Raw genomic sequence first — 14,671 nt, 5'->3', positions numbered from 1 at the left:
ACTCTATGGTATGCCCTGTAAGTCTGTATGTATCCTCTAGCCAGACACAACTCTATGGTATGCCCTGTAAGTCTGTATGTATCCTCTAGCCAGACCACACCTGCGTGGACTCAATGAATATTCACTAATAACACAAACATGAGAAGGATTCAGCAGCTCTTGTCATTCTAGATTTCAAGCTATAGCTCTAAACTCAAAGTGGTTTAAATAAGGATTATTCCCATAAGCTTATATGCTTGAATACTTAGTCACCGGGGAGTGGCGCGATTTGAGAAAGATTAGGTGTGGCCTTGTTAGAGAAAGTGTGTCACTGGGAGCAGGCTCCGAGGTTGTAAAAGCCTACACCAGGACCAGTCTCTCTCTTCTTGTTGCCTGCAGATCCAGGTGTAGAGCTCAACTACTACTCCAACGCTATTACCACCATGCTTCCCACCAAGAAGATAATGGACTAAGCCTCCAAAACTGTAAGCAAAGCCCAATTAAATGCTTTCCTTTGTAACAATTGTGAGTAGTCATGGTGTTTCTTCATAGCAATAGATCAGGGACCAAGACACAGACTCAGGATAGTGACTAAGGAAAAGAGACCAAGATAGGAGAGCAGTCAGTTGTAGAGAAATCAGAACATATAGCTCTCTATCACCAGCCCAGGACATAGGACAATCAATGTGGCCCAACTTTATACAACTTCATGAAGCTTTTTGGGGCTAGAGAGATGGCTGCTTTTCCTAGAGGACCTGATTTCAATTCCCAGCAAGCACATGGTGGCTCACAACCATCTGTAATGAGATTTGGTGCCCTCTTCTGGATGCAGGTGAACAGTGTGTAAATAATAAATAAATCTTCAAAAAAGAAGCTTTTAAGCGTGACATACAGTATTTAAAGAAGAAAAAAAGAAACAAGACAATACCAAATGTTGTAAGTAAAGCATTTCTGCAACTAATATCAACGCATAAGATGGATATGATGACCTCAGTCTCTTTCAGAAGAGTGAGACCTAAATCGAACCTAAAGTTAAGTGTACAGTATGTGGAAAAGCCTCCCTTAAGACAGAAAAAGGTGTAATGGACAGAATCTTTGGGCCACAACCCCTAATAAAAATGGCAAAAATAAAATTGTTGGTGATAATAGGCATAATTTTGTGGGTACTTATGTTGTGCTAGGGTGTATACATATTCCATATTGTCAATACATATTGTCTCTGTCCAAGGAACCTGCAGTTTGAGTAAGAATAAAACCCACAGACTCACAGATTTGAGTGCCTGTTATGAGGGAGTGGCACTGTTCAAAATGATTAGGAGGTGTGACTTGGTTGAAGAAAGTGTATGCTGGAGGTTGGCTTTTAGGTTTCAAAAACCCAAACTGAGCTCAGAGTCTCTTCTTTTCTCACTGCTGGCAGAAAAGGCGTAGAACTCTCAGCTACTTCGGCAATACCATGTCTGCCTGCAAAGACAACTAGCTCATCACTGTGATAATAAACTAAACCTCTGAAACTGTAAGCAAGCTCCAATTAAATGCTTTATTTTATATGAGTTGCCATGGCCACAGTATCTCTTCACAGTAATAGGACCCTCATGAAGAGAGAACCCATCAGATAAATCTATTTATCCCATTGTATAGATAAGGAAAATGGGACCAGTAGTGAGTGTGCGCTTTACCTGAAGTCTCACAAGTAGCAGAGATCAAGACCAAGACTGAAATTCAGGTGTGTTTTATTCTACACTCCATCCTCCTAACCACCATGTTCCAGTTGGACTCACCTGATGATGCACACAGCCATCACATTTTCCAGAGTCACTACCTCCATGTTAACAAGTCCTGAGTACTTGGTGGGGTATGGACAAGTGTAGGGGGGAGGAGTAGGGGGGGAGAGTAACAGCTCTGGCTGTCTTCCAGCTCACTTTGTAGACCAGGCTGGCCTCAACACCCCAGAGATCTGGCCACCTCTGCCTGCTGAGTGTGCCACCACTGCCTGGCTGACAACAAATTCTAAAATCATTAATTTACGAATATTAGAATGAAGCTGAGCAACTTGAGTTGAGTAAATTCATGTCCTTTCGCCAAGCAAAACACCCTGAAATGGAAGAGCCCAGAAAGATCAGAAATAAGTGGAGAGAATAAGAACGTTTATGAGCACTGGCCTGGAACAGGTAGGCAGGGGACGGGCTGTCAACTGAGTGAAACCTCAATTACAGGGTAATCTAACATATAGCCTGTACATTATCACAACTCAATAAACAGCTTCTTCAGAATTAAGTAATTCGAATTTGCTCTCATTGCGGTCTGAGACGCCCAAAGAATGCTGATACCACCTACAGCTAAGATTAGGCTGCATCTTCTAAAACCCTGATTTACACTGTGCTAGGATGCTGGTGAGCCAAGGAACATGAGGGCACGTCAGTGTGCAGAGAGACAGGGACTCATCCCAGGCTTGCTCTGCTCACTTCGGTGTGTACACTCACTACAGAAGCCATGGCACAGGCCTCCCTCCAGCTCTGACACCTCAGGTACTGGGTGGGGAGGCTATGCGCTCTCAGTCACAGATGGGTCACAGTTTGAATGAAGGACACAAAGGTAAATGATGGCCCATGTAGCCAGGTGGTGCTGACGATAGTAGGACCTTCTACTGAGATGCTGTAACTCCTCAAAGGTAGACACCAGAGGAGACCCAGAGACCTCTGACCTATCCCCCATAATGCTGATATTATTTTCATGCATCTCTCCTTCCTTCTGCTCAAGCATTAGTACATGGGGATTAAGCACAGGCCTTAAATGATTTCTCCAAGGCCACAGAGGTACTGGGTGAGGCATCTGGTCACTGAGTCGCACCTGTTGCGCCATTCATTGGTTAACAACTCAGAGCACGTGGGCCAGTCACAGCTCTGAACACTCCTGCACTGGTCATCCCGTTTCACCCTCACGACACCCTCCCAGGGACAAAACCCTATAACTCAACTCCCAGATGTATCTGCTGAGGCCCTGAGAGTTTTAGACCCTGTTCAAAGTCACAGAGATGAATCAAGATAGGTCCCGGATTCCAAACGAGGCATCTTGATTCAGGCATTACTGTGTGCGCGGGAAGAAAAACACACACAAGGATCCTTTGCATTACCCAATGCCCCAAAGTCAGCTGAATGTTCATGTCTGACTCCTTGGTCCATGTAAACTGTGTGATGAGCAAAAGCCTCAGGAGGAGGAATGGCAGTGGGGGGCCACTGTTTCAACAGCAGGTGGCCCTTAGGAAGTCAGTTACTTTTGCTTTTTAGATATTTCTCCTTTCCTCACCAAAAGGATGGCTGCTATTCTTCTTTTCATTTTAAAAACAAGTATTTCAGAATGGAAGCATGCAAGCCACTGGCTCAGCCAAGGCTAAGGGCCTTTAGTGGGGAGAATCATTCTTCATAAGACCTTGCCCTCAAATGCTCTCGTCCCCTGCCTTCAAGTGGCCACTGGTCACAGACTGGAAGCTGACAGGTTTCCTTTGGGTACCTCCGAGTAACCCTGCCTCTCACTGCCTTCCATGTATTGGGGGAGCGTCTCTACCTGCTTGCCTGTTATCTACATCCCTTTGGCACTGATTATAACCTTGTGATACCAGGAGCCAACAAAGCCCTAATCCCCAGCCCCCTCCCCGCAACATAGCTATAGCAATCCACCTCAGACTCAGATCCAAGCCTAACTCTCCCCTTAGGATGACCCTCATCTCGTCAACCTTGCTATGCTGGCTCTCTCAGCTATAAAAGAAGTTGAAATAAAACCAATGTGAATAGCTGCAGTTAAGATTAAATGAGACAGCATATGTGAAGGGACCAAGCAAATGGCTTATCACCCACTCAATATTAAAATGGAGGGGAAGGGGCACTTAAAAAGTGAAATCCTCTGCCAAAAAAAAGTGGATGAATTTCATCAAGGTGTCATAAAACAGGGCCGGATTACAGAAAGTACTAATGCATCATTGCCCACTGCAGAGGAGCCGCAGAAGCTCCCAGTCACCTCTCAGAGGAGAGCATGGGCTGCAGGGGAAGGGGTTATGGAGGGGTCACAATCACACATTTGACTAATGCACCCGGGGCCAGAATTCACACTCCACGCTTTGCCTTCACTAGGCCCCAGTTGGTACAGCCAACAAAGGACAAAGCACTGTCCCAGTGGCCACCTCTCCAAGCCAAGAGAAAATCGCTTCAGCAATCCCCCTGCCTCGGTAGCCCATAGTTCAACACTTCTCCACCTCTTCATTCTGACTCTGAGGAGAAGACAGAGGGAAAGTACAAAGCAAGCATTTTCCGCTCCCGTTTTTCTATGAGTACAAACTCCAAGGTACAGCACTGACTGCCATGGACCTTCCCATCACCTCGCCACCACCACCACCACTCTGCATCAGTCAGGTATGTGCAGGGTGCCTCACACTTATGTCCCAAGGCCAACCAAATCTGGGTACCTCCTGATAGACAGCCAGAGGCTTGGCAGTCGCTGTTGTCTACGAAAGGAGACAAGGTGGCGTTAGTGTTAATACATCGCCCTCCATGCGACTATCCAGCTGCAGTCAGGATAGCTCAGAATAGAGAGCCCAAGCAGTAATCTCCATTCTGGTCCCGTTGAAGCCACCAGTCACACAGAGCCAGCAACGAGAAGTCAAAATTTTTTTTTTTTCAAGCATAAGACGGCAGAAAGCATAAGAGAATGGGACATTCTACTGTGGGACTCCCAAAGCAGAGTGAGAAATCAACTATGAAAAAGCACAGTGAGTGTTCCAGGAGACAGCTCAGGAAATTACACAGTCACTGAGTATTAGAAAGGCCTGCAAAGGCCACTGTGTCACACGAATCAATCTTATGGGACCAGAAAAGTTAAGATCTGAGCCTAATGCAATCAAAGTGATGGTTTCTTTTATACTTTAATGGCACTTCATGTGAATGAACTTAAAGGTGCCTTTTTAAATATTATTTTGTTCATAACCACCTCATTTGTTGATCTTTGGCTTGAAGGTGCATGACATTCTGGTGATGGAGTAAGTGCCTGCTGAAGCCAATATGCACTCAGAGTGCACAGAAATCTTCAAGTTGAGACTCGGGAAATGATGGACCATGCCGATGAAAGCAGTCAAACACTAGCAACTTCTGTCGTTCAGTGCACACAGAACCCGTGCTAGGTGTAAGCCTTGAAAGAGACAGAGGATACCCTCACGCTGCCAGAGCTCACGTCTGCAAAGGGGGACTAAATGAAGCACAAGCAAAGGGAAGTGTGGTAAGAGCCATGCAGGTGCGTTATATCCTTTCCCTATTTCTGCACTGGGCTAGGATATCCTGGGAGAAGCAATTGAAGATAAGGTTTAATTTGGCTCATGGTTCCAGAATGAAGTCCGCTGTGGTAGACAGCAGCAGCTCAAGGCAGCTGGTTACATTCCATCCACATTTGGGAAGCAGAAGGCGGTGATGCTCGTTCTGGGCTCATTTTCTTATTATTCAGTTCGTGACCTCAGCTCATGTAACAATGCTGTCCATAGCTAAGATATTCTTTCCAGGTTGATTTAATATAAGTAATCCAACACAGGTACGTCCCAAGGCCAATCAAATCTGGGTAATCCTGATAGGCACAGCGAGAGGCTTGTCTCATAGATGAATCTAGACCCTGTCAAATTGGCAGTCCTTCTTGCCCATCACAGTAGGAGAGGAAACAAAGGTGACGTGAGTGTTAATACATCATCCTCCATGACTATCTACAGAGTCAGGATAGCTCAGAATACAGAGTCCTGACAGTGCTCTAGAATCTGGTCCCATTGAAGCCACCAGTCACACAGAGCCAGCAACAAGAAGTCAAAGTATTTTTTTTACTTTTTTTAAATATTTATTTAATATTTATTTATTTATATAATGTTCTGTCTGTATGCCTGCAGGCCAGAAGAGGGCGCCAGACCTCATTACAGATGGTTGTGAGCCACCATGTGGTTGCCGGGAATTGAACTCAGGACCTTTGGAAGAGCAGGCAATGCTCTTAACCACTGAGCCATCTCTCCAGCCCCCGAAGTCAAAGTTTTTACATAATCCATGCTCAAGTAAAAACAGAGCGGCAGTGAGAGCAACAACCGCAAACAGCCAGAGCCTTCTGAGAATCAGGCGCTATTTTTTCTCCCTTCAAACACAGCAGGTATTATTCTACAGCTGGCACAATCCAAACAGGTTCATTATTTCATTCACTAAATATTGCTATATTGAAATTTTAATCAGTGAACATAGCAGTGATAAAATTAATACATTCATACACTATTGCTGCCTGTGTAAACCGCCAAACCATTCTTTGCAAAAGCAATATTACAATAGAGAGAAGAAAATTCATAAAGATATTCATATGCTTGGTCTACCAATTCAACTTCCAGAGATTTATCTAAGGAAAGAATCTGGTTCTGTATAATAATAAAAAAAAACTAAAATTATTATTATTAGTTGTTGTTTTGGAAGAACTGTACTGAGATGTTAATTTTTGCACAGTCAAAGGAAGAAATGATATAAACAGAAACACCTGGAAATACTTAAATGACTGTGAATATGGAGATTTTTAAAGAGGGAAATGCACTGGACTGAACGGGCATTCGTTTCTTTTCTGCTGATGTGTAACACCATGACCAGAGGCAGAGTTTATTCTGGCTTGTGGTTATAGAGCGGAGTCCATCTGGGGGAGGAGGCAACAGCAGGTGGCCAGAACGGGAAGAGGAGAGATGACATCTTCAGTCACAAACACAAAGCAGAGAGCGAAGCAGAAGCCGGGTGAGGCCCAGGCTCTTGACCTCTCAAAGCCGTCCCCAGTGAGGTACGTCCTCCAGCAAGGCTCTGCCTCCTAAAGGTTCCCTGGCCTTCTCAAACAGTGCCAGGACCCTGAAGCCAAGTGTTCAGATGTGGGAGCCTGTGAGGACTGGGCTCATTCAGAGCAGCACAAATGGCATGGGCCTGATAGGTAGGACAACTCAAGGAAGAGCTTGAGTAGGCATAGGGTTTGCCAAAGTCCTCCCAAGAGGCAGGAAAGGGAATGCGGGATTTGAATAAGAATGGCCCCCAGAAGCACAGGCATTTGAATATTTGGTCCGCAGTTGATGGAACTTTTTGGGAAGGCTTAATAGGTAAGGCCTGGTTGAAAGGGGGTGTGTCAGTGGGGGTGGACTTTGAAGTTTTAAAAGCCAGGGCGATTCCCAGTTAGTCCTCGCTTTGTCTCGTGCGTGTAGATCAAGATGCGTGTGCTTGGCTTCTGCTCCTGATGGTGATCTATGCCTATTTGTCTGCTTCTGTGTTTCCTACCGTGATAATCATGGACTCAAGCCCTCTGGAACCATGAGCCTCACATTAGATGTTTTATTTTATAAGCTGTCTCAGTCATGGTGTTTTGTCCTAGCAACAGGAAAGTAATCAAGGCAGGGCCCATGTGCATATTGTAAGGGAAATCACGGGCATACCTCAAGGTGAACAAACACAAGAAAACAGATGAGCGTTGACTCAAGACCATTTGGGAGGTAGGCTCCCTCTTTCAACAGTCTTCCTGAAATACTGTCATTATAGGAAACTTGCAGCTATAAAACCCTCACAAACAATTCTAAGAGAACATTTCAGTAGGATATCCCTAAACCACAAAGGACATGTGATCATCTTGATTTGAAATACAAATTCAAGTCAAGCTTGCAGGTTGCGTCTGTGGTAGATATCCCACATGTAGCTATCTCATATGGGAGAACGTTCTGGAGAACAGTGACTGTAAACCTGTCTTGTGCTGTTGGGAGGAGGAGGAAGCAACAGGCGAGAGAAGGGGCTAGCTGTATAAAAATGGAGTTAAGATCCTGCATCCAGCCAGTTGGCAAAGTTGTGGCGAGGTGGCACTCACCTTTCACGATCAGCTCTGCATAGTTGGACACACCGGACCCACCATCTGAGCGGATTACACAGCGATACTTGGAGACGCTGCGTTGAGAGGTGTCTGCCACACTGACAGTGGCCGAGAAGCGCCTGTGGTTGACCACACGAGTGACCATGAGGGCCGTGTCTCTGCCATTCCATTGCTGAAGACACAGGAAGAAAAGGAAGAAGAAGTCATAGCACCAGGGCTTCCTAGAAACCTTCAACATAGACCCCATGACCCTTGAATGCTCCAGGGGCCTAGGACTTCCTTGAAATAGAATGACAAACTGCTTCCATCTAGTCTGAGCTATGGTTCTGACTCAAACCTCACCCACTGAATGTACTACCACAGGCCTGTTAGTTCAGCATTCTAGAAGCTGAGGCAGATGGCTTCCAAGTTTGAGGCAAGTCTACATAATGACCCCTGTCTCAAAAAATAGGAAGAAAGGAAGAGAGGGAGGGCAAGAAAAACTGATTCAAGGAGAAGGATGTCTGCTTTGGAGGAACTGGGACAAAAGCTTCTCCTAATTGCCTCAGCTCCTGGCTCAGCACACTTTTGGAGTTGGCTTTATTCCCTTAACCTTCCCGCTTCTTATTTTCCTTCAGTCTCATGAGCAGAAACCGCAGTATTTCCCCAAAGACGGCCTTCGGCAGATTAACAAACAATTCAGCCCACACAGAGTATTAGTAATCTGCCTTGCTCTCAGATCCTCAGCTGCTGATCAATGTCTCAATGGCTTTGACTCCCATCGGCCCCAGGCTGTCACTGTAGATAATTTCCACCTCTCCTCTTTGCCATGCCCTCTTTCCTCTGCCCGGAATGTTCTACATCCCTGGGAACAGCCCCTTTCCCACTAATCAATGTTTAGCCTGCCACTGCCTCTAGGAAGTTCCCTCGTCAATCACGCCACCATCTGAAAGGCAGCTGTGCCTCTCTGTACTGTGCAAACCTTTCCCACATCCTGGTCCATGACTGTTCCCCACTTGAGACCATGAGTCCCCAAGAGACAAAAATCCCATTCATTTTCCTATGCCAACTCTACCAAGATTTGTAGGATCAGGGCAAATACACATAAGTGTTTGTCTTCAGCAACCTGAATTTTAGGTGTGATGTTTTGGGTTAAATAGATTCTTTCACAGTAGCGAGCTGTCGTAGCTGGGAAGGCATGCATGAGGATGCATTTTGAGTGCATATTTACTAAGCACCTAGTATGCAGCTGATCCCGAGCTGGGTGCTTTTGTGTAATCCTCCATTTTAATCTTCACAGCCTTGTTGAGGTGTGTGTTATTGCTGCTCTTCTCAGAAGAATCAAATGTCAGAGAGGTTAAATAAATATGTAGAGCAAACACATCCCTCATCCAGGCTTCCCCGCATCAGCTCAAACATTTTTCCCTAAGACTTCATCCCCATTGCCTGCTTTAATGTAATTTTTATCTCTCAAGTGAAACCGAGGGTTTTAATTGTTTGGTTGGATTTAGAGAAACCTGGCTATTTATGATTCCCAGGCCCCATGTCTTTCCAGATAAGATCTCTTTTGATTCTCCCATGAAGTACATAATCTATCCATGTGCAAAACCCATTTTTTTCATGCCAGTTTCCAATCTACCTCCCATGAGGGACATGTTAAGATGGGGATACAGGAATGGGCAGGGCAGCTGATGAGGTAGTACCAAGCCCATGAGGATACGGCAGACCAAGAAACAGGAAGCAGCGTCACCAATGCTCCCACCAGAGGAGAGACCTGCTTCAAATTAGTCGCGGGAGTCAAAAAGGACAATTTCCTTCACTACAATGTTGTAACATTCTTAGGACTTGCATCCTCAAACTGAATCACCTCTGCATTCCCCAATACTAAAGAAAACGGCATTTCCCAAAATCAGAACAACAAGAAAGGTAGCCACAACCCTCTTCCCATGCTAGAAATGACCCAGCATGACCAAAATAAAGCCACATAAGGGAGCAGAAGTCACTGGGACTATAGCCCCCAAACACCTGTGCATGCCTTGGGGAATCCTTGCAAGAAATAATACAGCTTAGGCCCGGGTACTAAAAGCTACCAGATACTAAAGAACACCCCACTTCACGATAGTGTGATAAGGATGTTGAAAAGATTCTGGAAAATAGAAGAATCGATCCCTGATTTGGAAAAGGTACAGAGTGTATAGGGGAGGGGATTTCAGAAGATACAGGGTCACCCAAAGTGTTCCATCTTCACCCTTTCTTAGCAAGGCAACGCAAGACTACTAATACGTGCATGAGTCAGTGATAGAGGATTAGTTAGATATTGTCTGACCCAATTTATTTATAAAGCCTTCCTTTCTTTCCCTCTCCCCTCCCCTCTCTTTCTTTCCATACACAATAGATTCATCAAAAACTGCTCACCTGTGGAGCCACTGTGAGCGAGAAATGAGAAGGCACACAAAACACTTACCATTAAGGCACATTCTGGTGTTACAAGAGTTGGCAAATTAACCATGAAATCAGCAAAGAAAAATTCTGTCAGTGCAATAGTAGCTCCCCTCCCAAAGATTCGCACAGCCTAATACCCAGAACCTGTGAAAATGCAAACATATACGTATATAAACATATACATATATGTGTGTATGTATTTATATATACATACATACACACATACATATGTGTGCACGTGTGTACATATAATATACACACACCTGGGATCAATGTACCACAAAGGCTTTCAAGCTAAAGTGGGGGAGGAGGAGCATGAGAGTCAGAGAAGGAGGTTTGGTCAGAAGGACAGGTTAGAGGGAGGCAGCTGCCCACTTGAATCTGAAGGAGGGATTCAGGAGCTAACTGACTCACGGGTATTGTTTATAACAGGAAATTGGAGGTTACAGTATCATTTATTAGAGGGAAGGCATTCTCCCCAGACACTTACAAGCAGACCAACCCTTTGTCATTGTAAAACATCATCATCATCTCCAAAGTTCACAATGAAAAAAAAACAAAAACAAAAAAACTACAATCAAGCTAGATTGATGACTCAGCACCGCCTGCTCTTCCAGGGGACCTGGCTTCAATTTCCAGCATTCATACAGCAGATCTTAATCATCTGTGACTCCAGTTAGAAGACATCCAGTGCCCTCTTCTGGCCACCTTGGGCACTGAATGCACACGGTACACAGACATGAGGGCAAAAGACTCATACATATAAAATTAAAATAAATATTCTTTTGAAATTAACAAAAGGACATACAACCAAACGCAAAAACAACTGCAGAAACTTCACAACTTTTACATTTACGATTTTGCGGTGGGCTGTACTCATTGCTATCCGTGCCCACGTGCAGTCTATACTGGCTGGACACACCGTCAGGGAACACAGCCTGCCAACACCTGAGCACCATATTCAGGACTCGCTGGAGCTCCTTTCTGACTGCTCATCTCAACAATGGCAGAGAAATAAATTTGTTCTGAGCCGTTAGGTTTGTAGAATTTCTTTCAACCGCAATAAGAAACTAATACTAAGAGAAAGGGCTGGTTAAGTGCTCACGCTGCACTGTGCGCATTTACATCTTATCTTGATGTTGCCTCCAGTATTATTTACTTATCTTCCTAATGATGTCAGATTCTGGCAGAACTGAAGAGGATTAAGCGCATTCCCCTGAACCGTTCACATTTTTTTTTTTTTCTGTTCAGCTCCTGAACTGAGAACCTTTCTCCCACTGAAGGATAGGAAATTGCAGGTTGTCTTATGAAATCTCTGGAAAGCAGGCCCTTTTGATAATCACCCTTGTCATATTTGGAGCAGGTAACAGCAGGGCAGGGACAAGCAGGAGGGCCCCCGAGTCAAGGCAGAGAGAGTGCAGGGATGGACTGTGGTCAAGGAGAAACGTAGGTTAAATTCAGAAAGAGGAGCGCTGATGGGAACAGCCTGTGTGACTCGCTCCAAACAGGCAGGGAAGAGCAGGTGAGGGCTGGAGGTCATGGTGGACAAGCAGGAATGGAGGATTCCAGAGGAAGAAATCTAGAGTACTCCAAGAGCAGGACATGAATGCTCAGACAGGAAGAGACCTGGGTGTCTGGATGCTATGACCATATGAAGGGATTCAAGCACAGTGTGTGTGTAAGAAGCACATGCCATAGCTACTATTCCAGTCCCAGAAAAAGGCAGAACAGAAAATGCAAAGGAAAAAACAAGAGGGAACTTGGTTAAACAAGGAAAGGATTTGAAATCTAGATCCATGAGTTTGATTGACAAGGGGAACATCATACTTTCATTTTTTTTTTTTTGCTATAATGAAATACCTTGACATAAAGCCATTTAGAGAAGAAAAGGGGTTGTCATCTGGCTCATAATTCTGTATTAAATCCAGCCTATCAGGGAGTCCTAGGGAAGAAGCTTAAAGCGGCTGGTCACATCCACAGTCAAGCAGGGAGGAGCGAATGCAGACACGTTTATTACTGAACTAGCTTTGTCTATTCTTCTGCAGCCCAAGTATAAAATCAAGGAATGGTACCCCTAACTTTTCAATAGTGTCCTTGCTAAGCAATCCACACAATCCCCTACAGACATGCTGATGGGCCAGCATCTCAGATAATCCTTCACTGAAACCCTAGGTTGTGGCATGAACACTGTGCATACCACCATGCCATGTAGTGATATTTCATTTGCATTTTAATAAATAAAGCTTGCCTGAAGACCAGAGAGTAAAACTGCCTTACAGCCCAGGCAGTGGTGGCACACACCTTTAATCCTAGTAGCCTCCCTACTTTGCCATTGAACCCTGGGCGGTAGTGGTGCACACCTTTAATCCCAGCCCTAGAGAGGATTATAAAATGGGAGGGACAGCTCTCAGACACAGTAGCATTCTGAGGATTCCTGGAGGCAGAATCACCATTTCCAACTGAAGTAGAGATAAGAGTCAGTGGCTGGCTGTTTTATTTTTCTGACCTTCAGGTTGAACCCTAATATCTGACTCGGGGTTTTTATTAATTGTCCTACAGTGCCATATTTGACTGTTCATGCTATAATTGATTGTTAGAACTTTTGTTTGAGTATCTGACTTGAGTTTTATTTTTTTAAGTATTAAATACAACAATTTCTAAAATGGCCCTAAACACACTCTGCCATTTTGTACTATGTATTTATATAGAGCAGAATTCTTATCATTGGCAATTATAAAATTAAATATTGATCAAATCTTAAAAGTGTTGAAGAAACTCTCCATCCTACAGTATCAAATATTTAGCCAAGATTTAATTCTTTATGCAAAAAATAGTAAGCATATCCATTTGATTAGTACTCAAAATTGCTCTGATCTTCAATATAAAATTATTTACATATATATATCAAGCAATAAAATATTTCTTTATAATTTATTGCCAATGTGTTTGATTTACATGCCTGTCTTATATATCCTATATATAAGGATATACCTATATATATAAGGGTAAACTTTTTTATGGTTAAAAGGGTGTCACTAGTGAAAAGAAAAGTCTTTGCCTAGAAACCAGGAGCCAACACTTGAACTACGAGTGTGGCCAGGTGTAGTCATAGCAACATGAGGAAACTTACCATTGGCTGAAGTTGGCTCCTAGAAATAGGAAGCTAGAGCCTTTATCAGTTTACACGCACCGGCTCAGGGAACGAGAACTCTTGACTTCTACAGAGACTCTGGTAAGGACAATAAAAGCATCCGTGCTGCCTGACACTTTCCTATCTCCACCTTCTCCTAATGTAAATCGCACATGGTGCCCCTGAATTCCAGCAAGCATCACTTTGAAACCTATGAGTATTTGGTTTCTAAATAATTTGCTTTCATAGGTTGTATTGTTGTTTTTAGTGGGAAGTGACCATGATAGAATACTTGCTCAGCAGAAAGCTCAAGTTTTCTACAATAAAACATTGTTTCATAATACAACACAACACAACACACATACATACACCACACACATACACACACACAAAGAAAGAGAGAGAGAACTACATAAATGAACAGAACTGAATAAATACTTTGTTTAAATTAAGATTAATGTGAGCATTGAATAAAAGTCAAGATAATATGATTGTATTTTAAGATCTTAAAACCATCTTCTCTATTGCTCAGGCTAAGCCTCTTAAATTACCGGATAGCCCAAACTGGTCTCGACTTCCTACCCTGGCATCCCTGGAATACAGTCGTGCTACCACATCTGGCCCTAGCTGGCATTTTGGAGTGCTTAGTCTTCACTCAGTACTGTGCTCACTGGCCAGCACATGAGGGATTCGTTCCTCTTCAAATCCCTGGGGAAGTCCTCCAAGGGTGGTCATTGGCCCAGCCACCTCAGTAGCCCTGGGGAACTGGCAGGCAGAGTAAATTTTTAGGAGAGCTGCAGCTGATCTCCTCCGCCTGTAGATGCTGTTTACTGGAGCTTGGACTTCAGGTTCTCTCCTCTTTCCCTATTCTATTATTAATCACTCTGGAAATGTACTCATTATTTTACAAAACAGAAAATGAGAGACTGTGGGGCGTGGAAGGTATAATTTCTGCCCAGAGGAATTCACAGGCTGGGTAAAGATTCAAGCAAAACAACAAAAAGGCAAAAACATAAACATGAAATAGGGCATTGAAATAGCCTACTTCACAGCGGAAGAGTGGGGTGGGCGTGGAAAAAAGGCCTGCTCTTAGAATAGCCTACAACAGTGCTTCTCAAGGCTGGTGCTCAGACTGGATTACATTAGCATCCCTTGAGAACTAGAAATGTGGGCTCTCTGGCCCTGCCTTAGACTTCATCAACTGGGAACTGACTGATTCTAATCAATCAGGCTACTTGTATCTTTTTTTTTTTTTTT

General features: G+C 44.0%; 1 protein-coding gene across 13 annotated transcripts in view; it reads right to left on the bottom strand.

Moving 5' to 3' along the window:
• Ptprt (protein tyrosine phosphatase, receptor type T) overlaps nt 1-14,671 on the bottom strand; it is a 1,084,941-nt gene that overhangs the window by 681,234 nt on the left and 389,036 nt on the right. For all 13 annotated transcript variants that reach the window (XM_026787014.1, XM_026787020.1, XM_026787015.1 and 10 more), the window contains exon 6: nt 7,861-8,035. In XM_026787014.1, the coding sequence (XP_026642815.1) occupies nt 7,861-8,035 (175 nt within the window). The remainder of the gene's footprint in view (nt 1-7,860; nt 8,036-14,671) is intronic.

Source organism: Microtus ochrogaster, linkage group LG8 (genome assembly GCF_000317375.1).
Source record: "Microtus ochrogaster isolate Prairie Vole_2 linkage group LG8, MicOch1.0, whole genome shotgun sequence".
NCBI classification, from domain to species: domain Eukaryota; kingdom Metazoa; phylum Chordata; class Mammalia; order Rodentia; family Cricetidae; genus Microtus; species Microtus ochrogaster.
Note: the sequence above shows the minus strand (reverse complement) of the source record. Positions and strands in the feature narration are given on the sequence as shown.